Here is a 14,790-nt window from a genome sequence, read left to right as displayed (position 1 = left end):
TGGTAGTACCTAGGATAGCAAAGTCCACTAAAGGAGGTAGAGCTTTTTCGCATTTGGCTCCCAAACTCTGGAATAGCCTTCCTGATAACGTTCGGGGTTCAGACACACTCTCTCTGTTTAAATCTAGATTAAAGACACATCTCTTTGGCCAAGCATTCAAATAATGCATCTCATAATCTTGTACTGCAGTTATATCTGATCAAATGCACATTAGTATTCTTTAGTTTGGGTTAAACAAATCAATTTTGCTTGGTTGGAACAGCAGCTACGCTAATTATGTCTCTATTTGTTTCTCTGTTTTTTGCCACAGGATGTATTTACACAAGCTTCAGTCTGGATCCAGAACACCTGAGAAGAGATGATGCCAACCCCTCAGAGGACCTCAGATGATGCCAACCCTGAAACAACATACAGAACTACCACATTTTGCTGTAAGTTTGATTGCATCATATAATGATTTCTGTTAATAGTGTTCATAGTCTGTTTTATTACATCTTTAATTTATTTTTCCGTACATTTCTTCCATATGTACATTAATTGACAGTCACCACTGATAAGCTACCACTAAATATTGTAGAAACTTATTTTGCTGTAAAGTTGCTTTGCAATGATTTGTATCGTGAAAAGCGCTGTACAAATAAACTTGACTTGACTTACATGTTGGAAATATTCATTTTAGCGTTTTTGGGGTAATAAGTTAGACTATTTTAATGTAAGTTATTTAAAATATTTTAAGTAGTCTTGCACCCCCCTTGGAAGTTTGTCGAGGCCCTCTAGTGGTCCTAGGGCACTATAGTTTATAGATGAGGTAAAACATAAAAATGAAAGTAAATATAGATTTTAAAAAAATAATCAAAAGAAAATCCTTTTAATATAATTATAACGCATAAAAAGATTCACAGGATTTGGTGAAAAAGTAATTTAAGATTGACATGAGATTTATTAAGCAAGAAGCAAATATTTAGCTAATTTATTGAGTATTAAATAATTTTGCGAATGGAATTTTTAGCATATTATCTAAACCAAAAGCTCAAACATGTTTCATGTGCATTGGGTAGGCTAAATACTTATTCTCAGTAAATATGTGCACTTGTCAAAAACCACCGCTATACTGAGGCCAGCATTTACAAACAGAGCCTAGCAGACTTTAAACAGTTAAAATAAATAAAATTAAAAAAAAAAAAACAGGTAGGACAACACATTATGGCAGAAAAGACTTTAATTAGTTTTGTCTTCATGGTCTACCAAACATGAACACACACAAACAAATACATACACACAAAACACACATCTTCCTTCTTCACACTGTGCATTCACACTTTTTATGCTGTTAAATACACTGTTTCTCTGCTTCTTTTGGGGTGATATATTATAGCCAGCAATAATAAGTGAATAAATCAATAAATATTTTTAAAACGCAGAAAACTATTCAACATTAAATCATCATCTCATGACTGATCACAGACAACACAAACTATATTTCAAACAGAAAAAAGTTCTGATTAAAAACAAATGTAGGCAAATTCTTGAGTTTGCTATTTGCTACTAAAGGCACTCAGAGAGCACAAACCAAATGGCTATATTGCAAACAAGTGACCATATGAAGAAGAAAAAACTCAAACATATTGCATATCTTCAGCTGAAGATTTATAATTTAATACCTATAAACTAAGGTGATTGTTTGCATTGCAAGCTGAGTCTAGATTAAAACACTTGAACACTGGATACTGATCCACTGGCTGTGTCTGAAACCACAGGCAGTATATGAAAAATAAGATAGCTTCAAGACTTCTGAATCTGATGTTTGCATAATATCCTGTTTTCTACTTAGATGGCAGTTGGTTAAAAGAACATAAATGGCAAACCAGTTTCCTTAAGAGTCACCTTCATGCAAAACCTCTGCACGGTCACTGACTGATAGGGCAGCAAATGAGCAGTCTTCAGTTTCGGACACAGCCAGTAGTTTCTGTTCCACCTTGAAGAGACTTACAGATCTCAAAGGCTCAACAAGAAAAGTGCAGAGTCAAACAGAACGAAAGCCAGCCATGCTGAAGCAGGCCATCACCATGTGCGTCTCGGTATAGGTGGAGGTGGCATGGACCTTTGCGCAGGCGTTTGATGAACAGGACGGGATGGAGTCGATACATATCGCTCGTTTAGTATGTCTGGATTCCTAAGAGACAGAGCGGGTTAAATTTAAAATGAGCAATATACAAACTGAACTCCAGACAAACCAGGGAAATTGGTTGCAACTATTAAACTTATGTAGCCTAATAAATTAATATCAATATATGTTGAGGGTTTTTTTTTCTGGACGACTATCCCCAAATATTAAACAGTGAATTCAGCCTGAACTGTTTAACCTAAAACTAATGTTCGATAGTTTGGGGTCTGTAAGAGTTTCTCTTATCCTCACCAAAGCTGCATTTATTTGATCACAAATACAGTAAAATAGTTATACTGAATATTATCACAATTTAAAATAACTGTTTTCTATTTGAAAATATTTATAAATGTAATTTATTCCTGTGGTGGCAAAGCTGAATTTTCAGCATCCATTACTCCAGTCTTCAGAGACACATCATCCTTCAGAAATGATTTCTTAAAATTATAATTTTGAAAACAGTTGCACTGCTTAGTATTTTTGTGGAAACTGTACATACTTTTCTTTTATGATTCTTTAATGAATAGAAAGTTCAAAAGAACGCAATTTTTTTCTATATATTATTTGTTTAATTCATTTTTTATGAGCTCATTCCAAATCTTTGAATAGTAGCGTATGTTAGCTGTATGCTGATCAAAACATACATTTTGTTTTTTACCAAGAAAGTTACGTTTGAAAATTTCCTTTCGACTTACACTGATTTGCATACTGAATTTTGATTGGTTTTGTCTTCTTTGCATATATGTAACCATTTATAGCCTCCTTAAAAGGCACAGTTCTAAACCTGGGTTGGATGTGCACAGATTGCACACCTTTCTAAAACTTCTCTAAATTTATCATAGCTACCATCATCTAGCCAAGAATTAGCAGAGGATATGTGGCACCCACATCAGAGTGCAGATGTTCCTCACCTCCTCTCTGACACGATACCAATCTTCTGATGTTTGTGTTTGTGTATATTAGCTGGTAAAGATGTAGTGCATTCAGAACCCACACTCAGTCTTTATAAGATTTAAAGGTTGATGCTTCTACATATGATCAAGTTACTGATGGAAAGTTAAGCTTCGCAAAATCCGGCGCTGTGGTTAAAAGAGTTTAGCGATTGATGCTGTGGTTTGTCACATGGGGAGGTGTATGAGTTTCATACACTACCACCTTCACTTCACCTACAAAGTTTTATCCAGTCATCTGGTACATTCTCGCAGAGAGATGTTTCGAAAATAAAACTAAACGAAGCCACAACTCTCTATATATACACATTTATGTATGTGTTCGCTCTGTACAACTTTGAACATAAAGACTCGCTGTATAAAATAACTCCTGAGTATATGTATTTTTTACTTCGAGTTTGAAATATACTTCACAATAGAGCTATGACAGAAAACGCTTGTCTTTTCTGATTCCAACACAGTTGCTTTTACCTGGTATTGTGTAAAAGCCATTTTAAACACGTACCTCTCTATTACACGTGGTGGGACCCTGGGTGGAGGGAGTACTGGTGGAGTATCCACTACGGGCCGGAGAGGCCGTGGAGGAAGTGGAATGTCCGGAGGCTCCTTAAACCATATAACCAATAATAAATAAAAAGGTGTAATAAGTTCTTGGAATGTGTTAATATTTGCTATTAAGGAAAATATTTTGATGTAAAATCTAAATTTCTACTATAAAAACCTAAGCTAAAATACTTTATGGCAGTATATTTTAATATTACAATAATGTATTAATGTATAATGTATTAGTTTTGCGATCATTAAAATGTTTGAATGTTTTTGGAAAAAGACACTAAGGCTATATTTATGTGATCAAAAATACAATAATATGAAATATTATTATAATTAAAAACAAAAACAGTTTTCTGTTCGAATATATTTGAAAATATTATATATTCCTGTGATGGCAAAACTGAATTTTCAGCAGCCATGATTCCAGCTTTCAGTGTCACATGACCCATCAGAAATCATTCTAATTTGTTGATTTTCATTCCTTATAATTATCAATTCTGAATTAAAAAAATTATGATGACTAAAGGAAAAAAAAACAAAAAAAACTGACCTCACATTCACCTTCCACCCCACTGCTGTTGCTGACGGTGCTCTGAATGCTCAATCTGTGACTGCTACTACCTGCACAGGTCAAACCTTCACAATTACATTGTAGAAACACACCATACTTGTAAACACGGTTCTGTTCACAGTTATATCAGATGTTATTGTGTGAGATTAAAGAAGTTATTTATTACATACTAGAAGTGCTGGAGGTGCTTCCTGTCTGCCAGCTTCCTCTCTGCAGCGGTCTACTAACAGGAGGGGGTTGGGCAATCGAACGAGGTGTGGGTTCGTACACTGAGCAATTCATGTTCATTTGAGAACCCCACTGACTGTTTGTTTGCATTGGTGCTGTAATCATAAGCTCTAATCGAAAAACAGAAAGACTCTTGAAAACAGATATAAAATTGGTTTGATTCTAAATATCACAAATTAACAATCATTTTCAATGGCACCACCATAAAAAATATGCATTTAATTCATGTTTGCTATTTTTATGTGCCAGAAACTAAAATATTTTATACAATATATTTAAAATAGATAAAAAATGAAAATGAACACAATGAATTATTTTCTTTGCGAATATAGGTGAAAACTATAGAGTTAAGTCCATGACAGCAATAAATTCATAATTTGAACCGCCCCCCCGTCGAGGGTGGTGAGGACGGAGGGGGCACCAAGTCTGTTTCGGGCAGAAAAAGGTGCCTTCCAAGTCTTAGTAACCTCCTCATGCACTTCCGGGAAGAATGGAATGGCTTGTTTAGTTAACACTCGAAGGTGATTGGGCTCTCGGGCGAGATCCCAATTCGTCAGTCACTGACGTAACGTTGAATGTGACTGACTGAATGGGAACCATCTGTTTCTTACCTTTTTATAATCTGAAGAACCTTCTTTCGCCACAAAGAACCTTTTGTGAAACAGAAAGGTTCTTCAGATGTTAAAAGTTCTTTATAGAACCATTTAGACAAAAAGGTTCTTCTATGGCATCGTGAAGCACCTTTATTTTTAAGAGTGTAGGGGCTAAAATAATTTTAGACTTTCCATGTGCCATTAGTTCATACTTTTTGTTGAGCCCCAAGAGTAATATGTAAACTTTTCTTGTACATTCTAATAGCATGCCACGTTAACCACTTATGAGTATATTGTATAATGAAAGGTGTCCTGCGTTTCTTTACCGTTTGGCCCTTTGCCTTTACTGCGTCGAGTGATGCTGTCTCTTAATCTTTGTAAATTTTCCTTGAAGAAAATGGAGAGACGGTTACAGAAACATCAGAAATACTCATTTTATTTGTTAAGCCTATGAAGGGTTAACATCGAATTTGATATGCAAGGTCTCTAAATTATCCACATGCTCAAAACTTTGCTGAAAAACCTGTTGTACACAATCTACTACATGCCTTCTGATTGATAGTTCAAACTTTTTTTAGCAAGTAAAAGGTCTTTAAGTATAATTTTAAAATAGTCATCCTACAGGTTGTAATACAGGAGTCATTTTGCTGTGAAATCTTTAATAAATTAAATGTAAGAATAACTTTTTGTTAGTAATATTTCAAGATGAACACCTACTGGACTGAAGCAACTAATTATCCACACAGCGCTTTTTAGAAAAACAATGTTAAAATGTATCAAATATGACACATCAGGTTTTTAAGGAACATTTATTCGTATCACTCAATCATCATTGTATTGTTGAATTATATGTTTTGCCTCCCACAATAAAAACTACAGAGCTTTGGTTATAAAACTAAGCATTTAAATATAATCTTAATAAGATATTATTGGGAAGTACAGAGTGACAACATTTATATGCATTTTATATAAGTAGTCCACTATACTTTTCTAAAGAGCTCATTGATTTACATGCAACACATATGCAAAAATTTGACATGGAGTTGCTTACATGTTGGAAGCGGAGAGAGCGCCATCTTTTATCTTGATCAAACTGCCAAGCCTTGAACTCCTGCACTGCCTCTTCCACAGTCAGCTCACCCACCTTCACCCTCTCCTGCAGAGAGATGAGCTGCCTCTGTCCCGGGGTCTTCATGCCTGCAAAGGGGTCATGGTGACTGCTCATGTCTCTGTCTCTCACCAGCCGTACAGGTGCTGCAAGAATGGATCATTTAAGCATGGAAATGTAGGTGTACTTTCAATTTAATAATCCATAGTTCATATACACATATGGTTCAAGAAACTTTTATACACTACCTAAACAGGAATCCCTTTCTGGCTGTTGACTGAGTGAGTATACAGGTTCCTTGAGACAAAATACTGTAAAACAGGTCAAATTTAACTGAAATTACTATAAAGGTACTGTTTTCTGACTTAAGATTTCCATTAAAAGAATAGTTCAACCAAAAATGAAAATTATGTCATAATTTACTCACCCTCATATCGTACCAAAACTGTGCAGTAAGACTTTCTTTCTTCCGTGAAATACAAAAGAAGCTATTTTGAAGAATGTTGATAACCATGTGGATTCCCGCTGACTTTTACTGGGACTGTTTGTTTACCAACATTCTTCAAAATATCTTCTCTTGCATGCCACAGGAAAAAAGAAAGTCATGCAGGCTTAGAATAATATAAGAGAGAGTAAATGACACTACACTAAAATTAGAGCCTCTGTGTTTGCTCTGTGATTTAGCTGTGTCTGCATAATAACCTTTGGAAATGTAGGTTGTGTTCTCTTCTGGCTCTGGCAGGTTGGCTGGTCGTGGAATCGGTGCAGGTGGACGGTTGATTATTTCAGAGGTGGATTGTGGCTCCACTGTGTCATAAATTTGATCAGGACAGCATGGGTTATACGGGTCCTCCTCTTCTACATCCCCATAGATTTCCGCATTAAGGCCCATGTCATGGTATTCTTCATCATCCATTTCAGGTAATCCACCATTGATTGAAGTATGTTCCAAGGACTGTAAACTCTTGTCAGGTTGTGCTAAATGAAAACAATTCATGTTATTTGACAACTGCAAAATATACAACATCCAATAATGGTTTATACCATTTGTGTACCAGTGTACATCTTTATAAATACCATATATTAGCAACTACGCACTACACAAACAAGCTACATCCTGTGGCAGAGAGGTTCAAATACATACTAGCAGAATAAGCTAAGTTGGCTAAGCTAATTAAACTATTTCCAGGTGTTACGTTACAAACATGAGGAGAATATTGTAAGCCTTTACAAAATTGTTGTACACTTGGTGATAATTCTAAGTAATAGGCTTTTTAATAAGTAAAGAGAGTTTTCACAGATGTATATTCTGTATGTTTAAAGGAAGACAAGATGAAAGTGTCATCACACAGTGAAAAAAAGTGACAGAAGTCACATAGTCACAAAAAACTGCTGTGACATGACCATCATTTCTCATTGATGTACCTTCAAAAAACTTTCTCAGTATTGTCTCCGAGTTGGAGTCCTCCAGAGCACTTTCTAAGTCATCATCTGTAGAAACATTGTATAAACTATTTTGTATACAGTGTACAGTACATACCTTAACCATCTGACAGTAGGCCTATAAAACAAGTCTTATAATGCTTACATTATATCATATTATATATTCATAGGTTAGCAGTAGTAACAAAATATGCCTCGAAAAAATAAAAGAAATGCTTTAACTTTATGCAGTAATGACTATTGTTACTGTGCAAGAAAATATACACTAGACTAGAGTTTCGAAAGTAAATTTCAAACACAAACCCATCTCAGAATTTAGTTTCATCATAGACTCGTAAATGTCCTCATTATCGAAATTGGTGATGAAATTTTGGGAAGCCATCAACATGTCCTCATAGATATCCTCGTTGCCAGAGGTGTTCTGAGATTCCTCCATGTGGGTCTTCACTAAATCTACTGTCTCCTGTTTTGTTTTATGAAAAAAGAAAAGACTGCATAAATAACTGGCATCATCTATGCTATACATTTACATTTAGTCATTTAGCAGACGCTTTTATCCAAAGCGACTTACAGTTGGGGAATACATAAAGCGATTCTTCTTAAAGAGGCAAACAGACACAGGAAGTGCTTGTAATACCAAGTTTTTAGACATTGTTCAAATAAGTACAAGCTAGAAAGAGAAGGAATAAATAAAGAGAGAATATATATATATATATTTTTTTTTTTGATTATGATGATGAAGTCAAGTAGCTTCGAAAGAGATGAGTATACTGAAATGAAGATACATAGAAATACTGCTGTATAAATGTATGCTGATGATTATCAACAGACCTATATAACAATTACATCATTGCATTTCCATTACCAATGTTATGTGCAATGAAATTGCACATATCACTTTTACAGTGCTGTGATATTTAGTTTTACATGTAGTAATACATTTGTGTGTTCCCACAGCATTTCAGGAATTGGTTGACTCAGTTTACTACAATTTGTTGTCAGTTACAGAAGTCATCAAGAACATCTACGCAATTAACTCACAACATATTCGTCCATAAACTGTCTTAAATCAGAGAAGCCACTCTTCTCGGCCAGTTTGTTAGGGTAATCCCCATCTTTGTTCATCACACTGTAGGCCTGCATGGCTCCGGGGCACCGCATTAACAAAGACGTTAACTTTTTTAAGCCATACTTGGCCGAGAAGTGAAGCAGTGTTGGAAGTTCCACGTTACGGTGATCTGGAAACAAAGAAATCTCTTTTCATTGTTGTTCAATAGAGTTTCCTGCAGTCTTCAAAAATAAAAATTTACCATCCACACCAGTTCCTTAACTTGGTGTTATGTTATCTACCTCCATCAAAGATATTCATCATAAGCTAGACTTTTATAAACTATAACATAAGCAAGTTCTTATGAATTAAATCACTTACTCGCTGCTGTGTTATCTGCAATTTGACTAATTCCAAATACTTGTAATCCATTTAGAGGCATCCGTTCTTCAAGAGAGTCTGCAAGCAAATTATCCAATGACTCGGGCACCTTTGATGTGATATCAAATGCCTGAAAATGGAGTATAATAAAAATAAAAATAGGCTCAATATTAGCCTTTAAATGCCTTAAAATGTCCTTTTCTGTAACTAAATGTTAACATGCAGACAATAATGTTTGCCCTTTTTAAAAATAGTGAATGATAATGAAATGTTTACTTCTGCTCCTGCTGCCTTGCATAAACTTTTAAAATGTCTAAAATGGACTTCATTTTTATTTATTGTTACTGACTAAACGATAAAATTACATAAAGCATCTTCCATTGCTGAATTCAGGGCTGTGTGTTGCTACTCCGGCATCTGTACGAGATCAGACCACCTGTGGGGCCGATACTGTAACGGGGCTGACAAGACGTGAGACGTGCGGATCCATGTGGAAGCCTTTTATTAAAGCAGAAGAGGTCAGAAACACAGGCAGGGTCGAACAATGGCAAACAGGTATATGGCGGGCAAGACAAGAATAATCCTAGGGCTAGCGTAGGTCAACGATCGGCGAGCAGAATCAAAAGGGCGAGACTAGAGGGGATAAATCCAGGAAAACAGGCAAAGATCAGAAACAGAAAAACAGACAAGGCAAGACTAGGCAAGGCTGGGCTGGGCAACTAACGAGGGCTCTGTAAAGTAGCTATCACTGCTTGCGATAAGCGCATATTTGAGTGAGTGTTAAATAGTGAGTGAGTAATATGAAACAGCTGTGTGCAATCAGTACTGTGTGCAATCAGTGCAATGAATGATGGGATATGTAGTCCGGGATGAGATGCAACAGTTTGTGTAGTGCGAGAGTCAATGTAATGGAAAGGGTGACCTCTGATGGTAAGCAGACAGAAGTTCATGGACCGGATTCATGACAGATACACTGTCACAGATATTTGACAAAATGACTACATATATCATTTAATGTGTTCAATAATTTAATTTATGAATTGTATTATTATATTAATGATTAATTATGAGACATTACATTTTTCACAACAGCATAATAATGTGAAGCTACTTCGAAACAAATATGAAAAGCGCTATGCAAATAAACATGACATGACTTGTTTGATTCCATTATCGCATTCGTTCACAAGTCATTTCAGTTTATGTGATTCAGGTGTTCCGTTTTAACCGATTGTTTAGATTCAGTTTCATCATTACCTGACACATGAACTGCATTGGATCCATTGCTTTCTTTAGATACCTGCAAATTTCCTCCATTTCTGTGTAATATGTCACAGTTGTTGAACAGACCACAGATTCGTTTTTATAAAGAGTCAATGAGACTTTCCCAGCTGGCATATCTAAGAGAAAAAAAAATATTGTTTAGAAAACAACACTGACAAAGCCAAACACAAATTTGACAAAGACAAAGCTTCTCTTTTAATAAATGAGCACATTAACAGGAAACAATATGTAAATTCAGTTGAAAGTGAAAAAGCATGGAGGAACTGATATGAAAACTTCCTCTTTCTGTGTTTTTGTCTTACCAGGTGACTGTACAGTAACAATGTACTCGTTTACAAGAGTCCCAGGGATCCGCTGAGGTGTCGAGTACTGAGAGTGAAACTCCACCTCCAGTCTGCCCTCATCCACAATTTTCTTTACCATGACTATATAAATATTCAGACGATTCTTTATGGGAACGAACAGATGGTGAGAAAGACATGAGACAGTGTCAAAGACAGTAACTGACAGAGTAATGCAAGTCGATTGATGTTGATTCCGCAAATGTCAGCAAATGCTTTTGAATGAAATGCTGAAGCTATAGTTTGTTACAGTGTAAACTTCTTTGATTTCACAAAATTCAAAATACTTTTCAAATAAGTCAAAACATAGTTTTTAAAATATGAACACTGACATTATTTAAGCCATGTACACTAAAATATTGAAATGACCACACCACGAGACATACTGTATAAAAATATCTCTTCATCCATTCAATTAAAATTAGGCATACTTTGATTTATTACATACTCAGATCGATTGATTTAAAGCTACTTGGTGAAGTATTTAAGTGATTTGTAAAATCACCCTACGGGCAGGAACAAACGTAGTCTATGAAGACGACAACTTCAATAGTGAATTACTTAAAAAGTACAGCATGGGCAGCTGTGATATCGTTTTATTCATTTTAACACCCATCGCTGCAACATCATCCTTTTAACATGACACTGAATTAAGAATGGCTTAAATGATCTAAATCAAGCTTCATAGACGGGCTTTGCACTGACTTCCTGTCTAATCTGAAAAGCACTAAAAAGTGTGAACTCAAACCATGTGAGCTTCTTGCTGACGTTACCACTATATATTAGAAAAGTTTTCTATTTAGGCTCTGCATGCATTGTGTGCAATGCACTTACCCCACATAGTATTCTGTCTGGTTGGATGGTGAGGCAAGTTTGGTCGTCTAGTGGCCCCATGGTATTTGAAGAAGTTTGCTCAGTATGACAAACATCACACCCAATCACCTGAATGTGTTCCATCTCATCAGGTAATGTCTCGGGAATCTCTGATAATGTGAACGCATTCATTTGTTCTTCTAGTTCAATTTCATAAGGATTCTGGCCATTTTCACTAACAGATCCTAGAATGAAAAATAACATTAAACTTTACTTCAGGTCGACTTCTTAATGTTTAGTTAGATTCATTTTGATCCACCATGCAACAAATATTTATTCTAAATAAAATAAACTACAGAGCACAGACTATAATTACTTCAGGCCAACTGTAAGATTACGTATTTAGTCAAATTAATTATGATACACCATGCAGAACTATTTATGGTACATAAAAAAACAAAGTAAAAAATACATAAATAAAAATAAAAGAATATATAAATCTACAGTTGAATACAACATTTCTTAAAACTGTATTCATATGCACTTTTGCAGTGCGTGTCAGTCTGCAGGGGAGTTATGCTACGGTTTTATATATTTTAAGGACATCTTAGTATTTTTATTATTGTGGTTTTTAAAGGTGAACAACAGTGCAAGTAATTAATATGTTCTTTTGCTGAATGAGACGTATACTATATATAAAGTATAAGGAATACACACCATTATCAATGCACTCAAGGACAGTAGACACATATACTGATGGCTCGTCTTCTGAATTTAGCTTTCTCCAGTGCTCCCAGTGTTCAAAATAGTCCGCTGACACTTGCCTTTCTGATATACCACACAAAAAGGCAACAACTTTGCAAGGAGGCTGAAGAAGATCCCGGAAAGTGTCCTGCACTTCTGGGTCGTGCTGCATGTCCAGGAACACAGCAGACAGCAAAAGCATGATGCACTTGCTGGAGCCAAACAGCTCATGGTTTTTCATCCAAATCTCTTCATTCACATCATACAGAATGAGGGAGCCCTCCAGAAAGTTACACGATGCTACCAATATTTGCTGTAGATACTCTGCCCATTCCCTGGCCTCACTGGTATGGACAATTAACACCTCACACATTGTGGAGTATCCAGGTTGTTCTGCAAAACAATGGATAATAAATAGAAGAATTACAAAGAATTTAAAATAATTTCTTGGTTCATCAATTACCACAATTAAAAGTTACACTGTAAAAAAAAAATTACTTTGAAACAATTTTTACTCAAATGTCCTCAACTCAAATTTCATAAATAATCTACAAAGAAAAGGCAAGAAACACATTGAATTAAACACAAAAATTTTAAGTAGAAAGACTGAAACTTTTAAATTTACTCCAATAATCTTTGTTCGAAAAATATTTTTTACAGTTTATGTAAACGTGACGGAAACTCAAAATCATTGTTTTCTTCTGCAAAACTGCTATTTAAATTAACTATGTTTGCATTCAAATCTAACAAAAGTATACTCCAAAGAGCTTGTTTATTTGTGGATTAATGAATTAGTGAAGAACTGAAAGCTAGCCATGTTGCAGGGGCTACGTTATTGATTGAGCTAGACACGTTTAGTCTTATGATAGAGAAGTAAGTTGGTAATTAGTCATCTTTTGTCTCCTAAAATGCTCTATAAATGGCACTCTGACAGTGTCGGTGTACAAATAAAATTGGTTAAACACATATGAATGAAGAATTTACCAATGGAAATTTTATGAATCAGGCTTGCTAACCATGAAATAACATCCACTATACGACCCACATTCACAACAGAAGTGATCAAATATGGTTAAAGATACATTTCAGTGCAAACCCTGTTTATTATGTCACTCACATTTGTGACTGTCCTGTTTGTGATGTAACCTGTCAGGGGAGACTTCACTTTTCCTGAAACTACTTTAGGTTTTCCACAGTACATCAACAGCACCCCTCTGAACACATTCGACTTTGTATTGAGTTCGAGCACACACTTCAAGCAGATATATACAGAAACTCATTCTCTGAAAGGAGATGCAATTAAGCAACTTTATATCATACGCAGAATTTTATTTCCCACAAAGTCAATGAATGTTAAAGCAAAAATACAGAAATAAATTTTTTTTCTCAACTTCCTTATTGCTTTCACCAAAATTATTATTTTGTATCATGTCATCTCCATCATTTTCAACAAAAAAAATAAATAAAAAATCTGTCAGTAATCTATTTAAATTCTAAAAAGAATTCAAAACTACAATTCTTAACCTAAAGACCAAACCAAGATGATTTTGTTTGTTCGGGCGTAATATTTTAATGGAAATAAATGTGATCTTTATTTAAAAATGACTCACCTTGTTTCTTGTGATAAGACTGCCAGGTTGTAATAAACAGTGCCTTGCTTCAGGTGGTGTATAGTGGCTGCACCTTTCCACAGTGGCTTTCCGTTTACCTCCGTTCTCGGTCTATAGCTTCTGATCAAAATACTTTGCATATATGACTGCAGTATAAGACCGATTTTGCCTTCAGCTCATGACTTTCATCTACTAAAAGAAACAGTCCATTTCCTGATGGTGGGTGGTAGCGTCACTTCCTAAAATACACAGCAACTGCTTAAACTCACATAGCCAGAGCTGCTGTAGGCTGTTGTGACTCTGTAAAAAAGAAATAAAATTCCCCAGACAAGTTAAAAACAGAAGTTAAGTAAAACTATAATGTAGCTTATATTTAAAACAGCAAGAACACTCACAAGTTCAGTGCACGGCATAGTAATTGAGTTGCCAATTGAGTCAAGAATAACAAACAGTCAAACAAAACATCATGATTCATAATGTTTAATTTCAAAGTCTTTTTTTTCCTTTTTCTGTCTGAAATTTTTCATGGACCCCACACTAAAAAAATAAATAAATAAAATAGTAATAAATTAGACTGTAAAATATTGTAAAAATGCTACAATCAAAACCTGTTAATTGGTTAACAGTAGGTTTCCTTACTCTATACAGTGAAAAACTAATAAATCAAATGGGTCATTTGATGTAATTTTACAGTAAAATACTGTTAAATATACAGTTTTTGGACAAGAAAAAAAAAAGTCATCTTGTAGCTGACATTCCCAGAATTCTGTGAGACACCTCACATTTGATGGTTTTTCATTGAAATAACTAGACATTTCTTATCAGTTATGAACATCAGGGTTTTGTGTAATATTGTTGAATGAATGTTTATTGCATTATTTTGTGTTACAATGATGGTGTTTGGTATTTGTGTGTATAACATCTTGCACCTCCTACATATATATTAGTATTTACCTCAAC

At 35.0% G+C, this 14,790-nt stretch overlaps 1 protein-coding gene and 1 long non-coding RNA gene across 4 annotated transcripts; one reads left to right on the top strand and one right to left on the bottom strand.

Annotated features, from left to right (window-relative positions):
• The first annotated feature begins 393 nt into the window (after positions 1–393).
• On the top strand, positions 394–6,991 carry LOC107563067 (uncharacterized). 2 transcript variants are annotated; one of them, XR_001606070.1, is made up of 3 exons: positions 394–431; positions 6,221–6,343; positions 6,909–6,991. It is a non-coding gene; the product is annotated as an uncharacterized lncRNA (long non-coding RNA). The 2 variants fall into 2 exon arrangements; XR_001606071.1 differs by having other exon boundaries at positions 398–431; positions 6,190–6,343.
• On the bottom strand, positions 1,251–14,027 carry LOC107563065 (phosphoinositide 3-kinase adapter protein 1-like). 2 transcript variants are annotated; one of them, XM_016247851.1, is made up of 17 exons: positions 13,831–14,027; positions 12,194–12,613; positions 11,498–11,721; positions 10,625–10,769; positions 10,296–10,438; positions 9,039–9,168; positions 8,651–8,847; positions 7,913–8,072; positions 7,592–7,657; positions 6,869–7,144; positions 6,415–6,477; positions 6,110–6,312; positions 5,385–5,445; positions 4,408–4,575; positions 4,217–4,302; positions 3,620–3,720; positions 1,251–2,173 (listed from the first exon to the last, which is right to left on the bottom strand). In XM_016247851.1, the coding sequence occupies exons 2-17, from the start codon at positions 12,591–12,593 to the stop codon at positions 2,062–2,064; spliced, it is 2,535 nt and encodes an 844-aa protein (XP_016103337.1). In that variant the 5' UTR covers positions 12,594–12,613; positions 13,831–14,027; the 3' UTR covers positions 1,251–2,061. The 2 variants fall into 2 exon arrangements, with proteins under 2 accessions (XP_016103337.1, XP_016103338.1); XM_016247852.1 differs by having other exon boundaries at positions 4,217–4,287.
• Between the last annotated feature and the right edge of the window lie 763 nt (positions 14,028–14,790).

The sequence above is a fragment of the Sinocyclocheilus grahami genome, unplaced genomic scaffold, assembly GCF_001515645.1.
Source record: "Sinocyclocheilus grahami isolate Dianchi unplaced genomic scaffold, SAMN03320097.WGS_v1.1 scaffold855.1, whole genome shotgun sequence".
Taxonomy (NCBI): Eukaryota; Metazoa; Chordata; class Actinopteri; order Cypriniformes; family Cyprinidae; genus Sinocyclocheilus; species Sinocyclocheilus grahami.
This window is presented reverse-complemented; position numbering and strand designations above follow the sequence as displayed.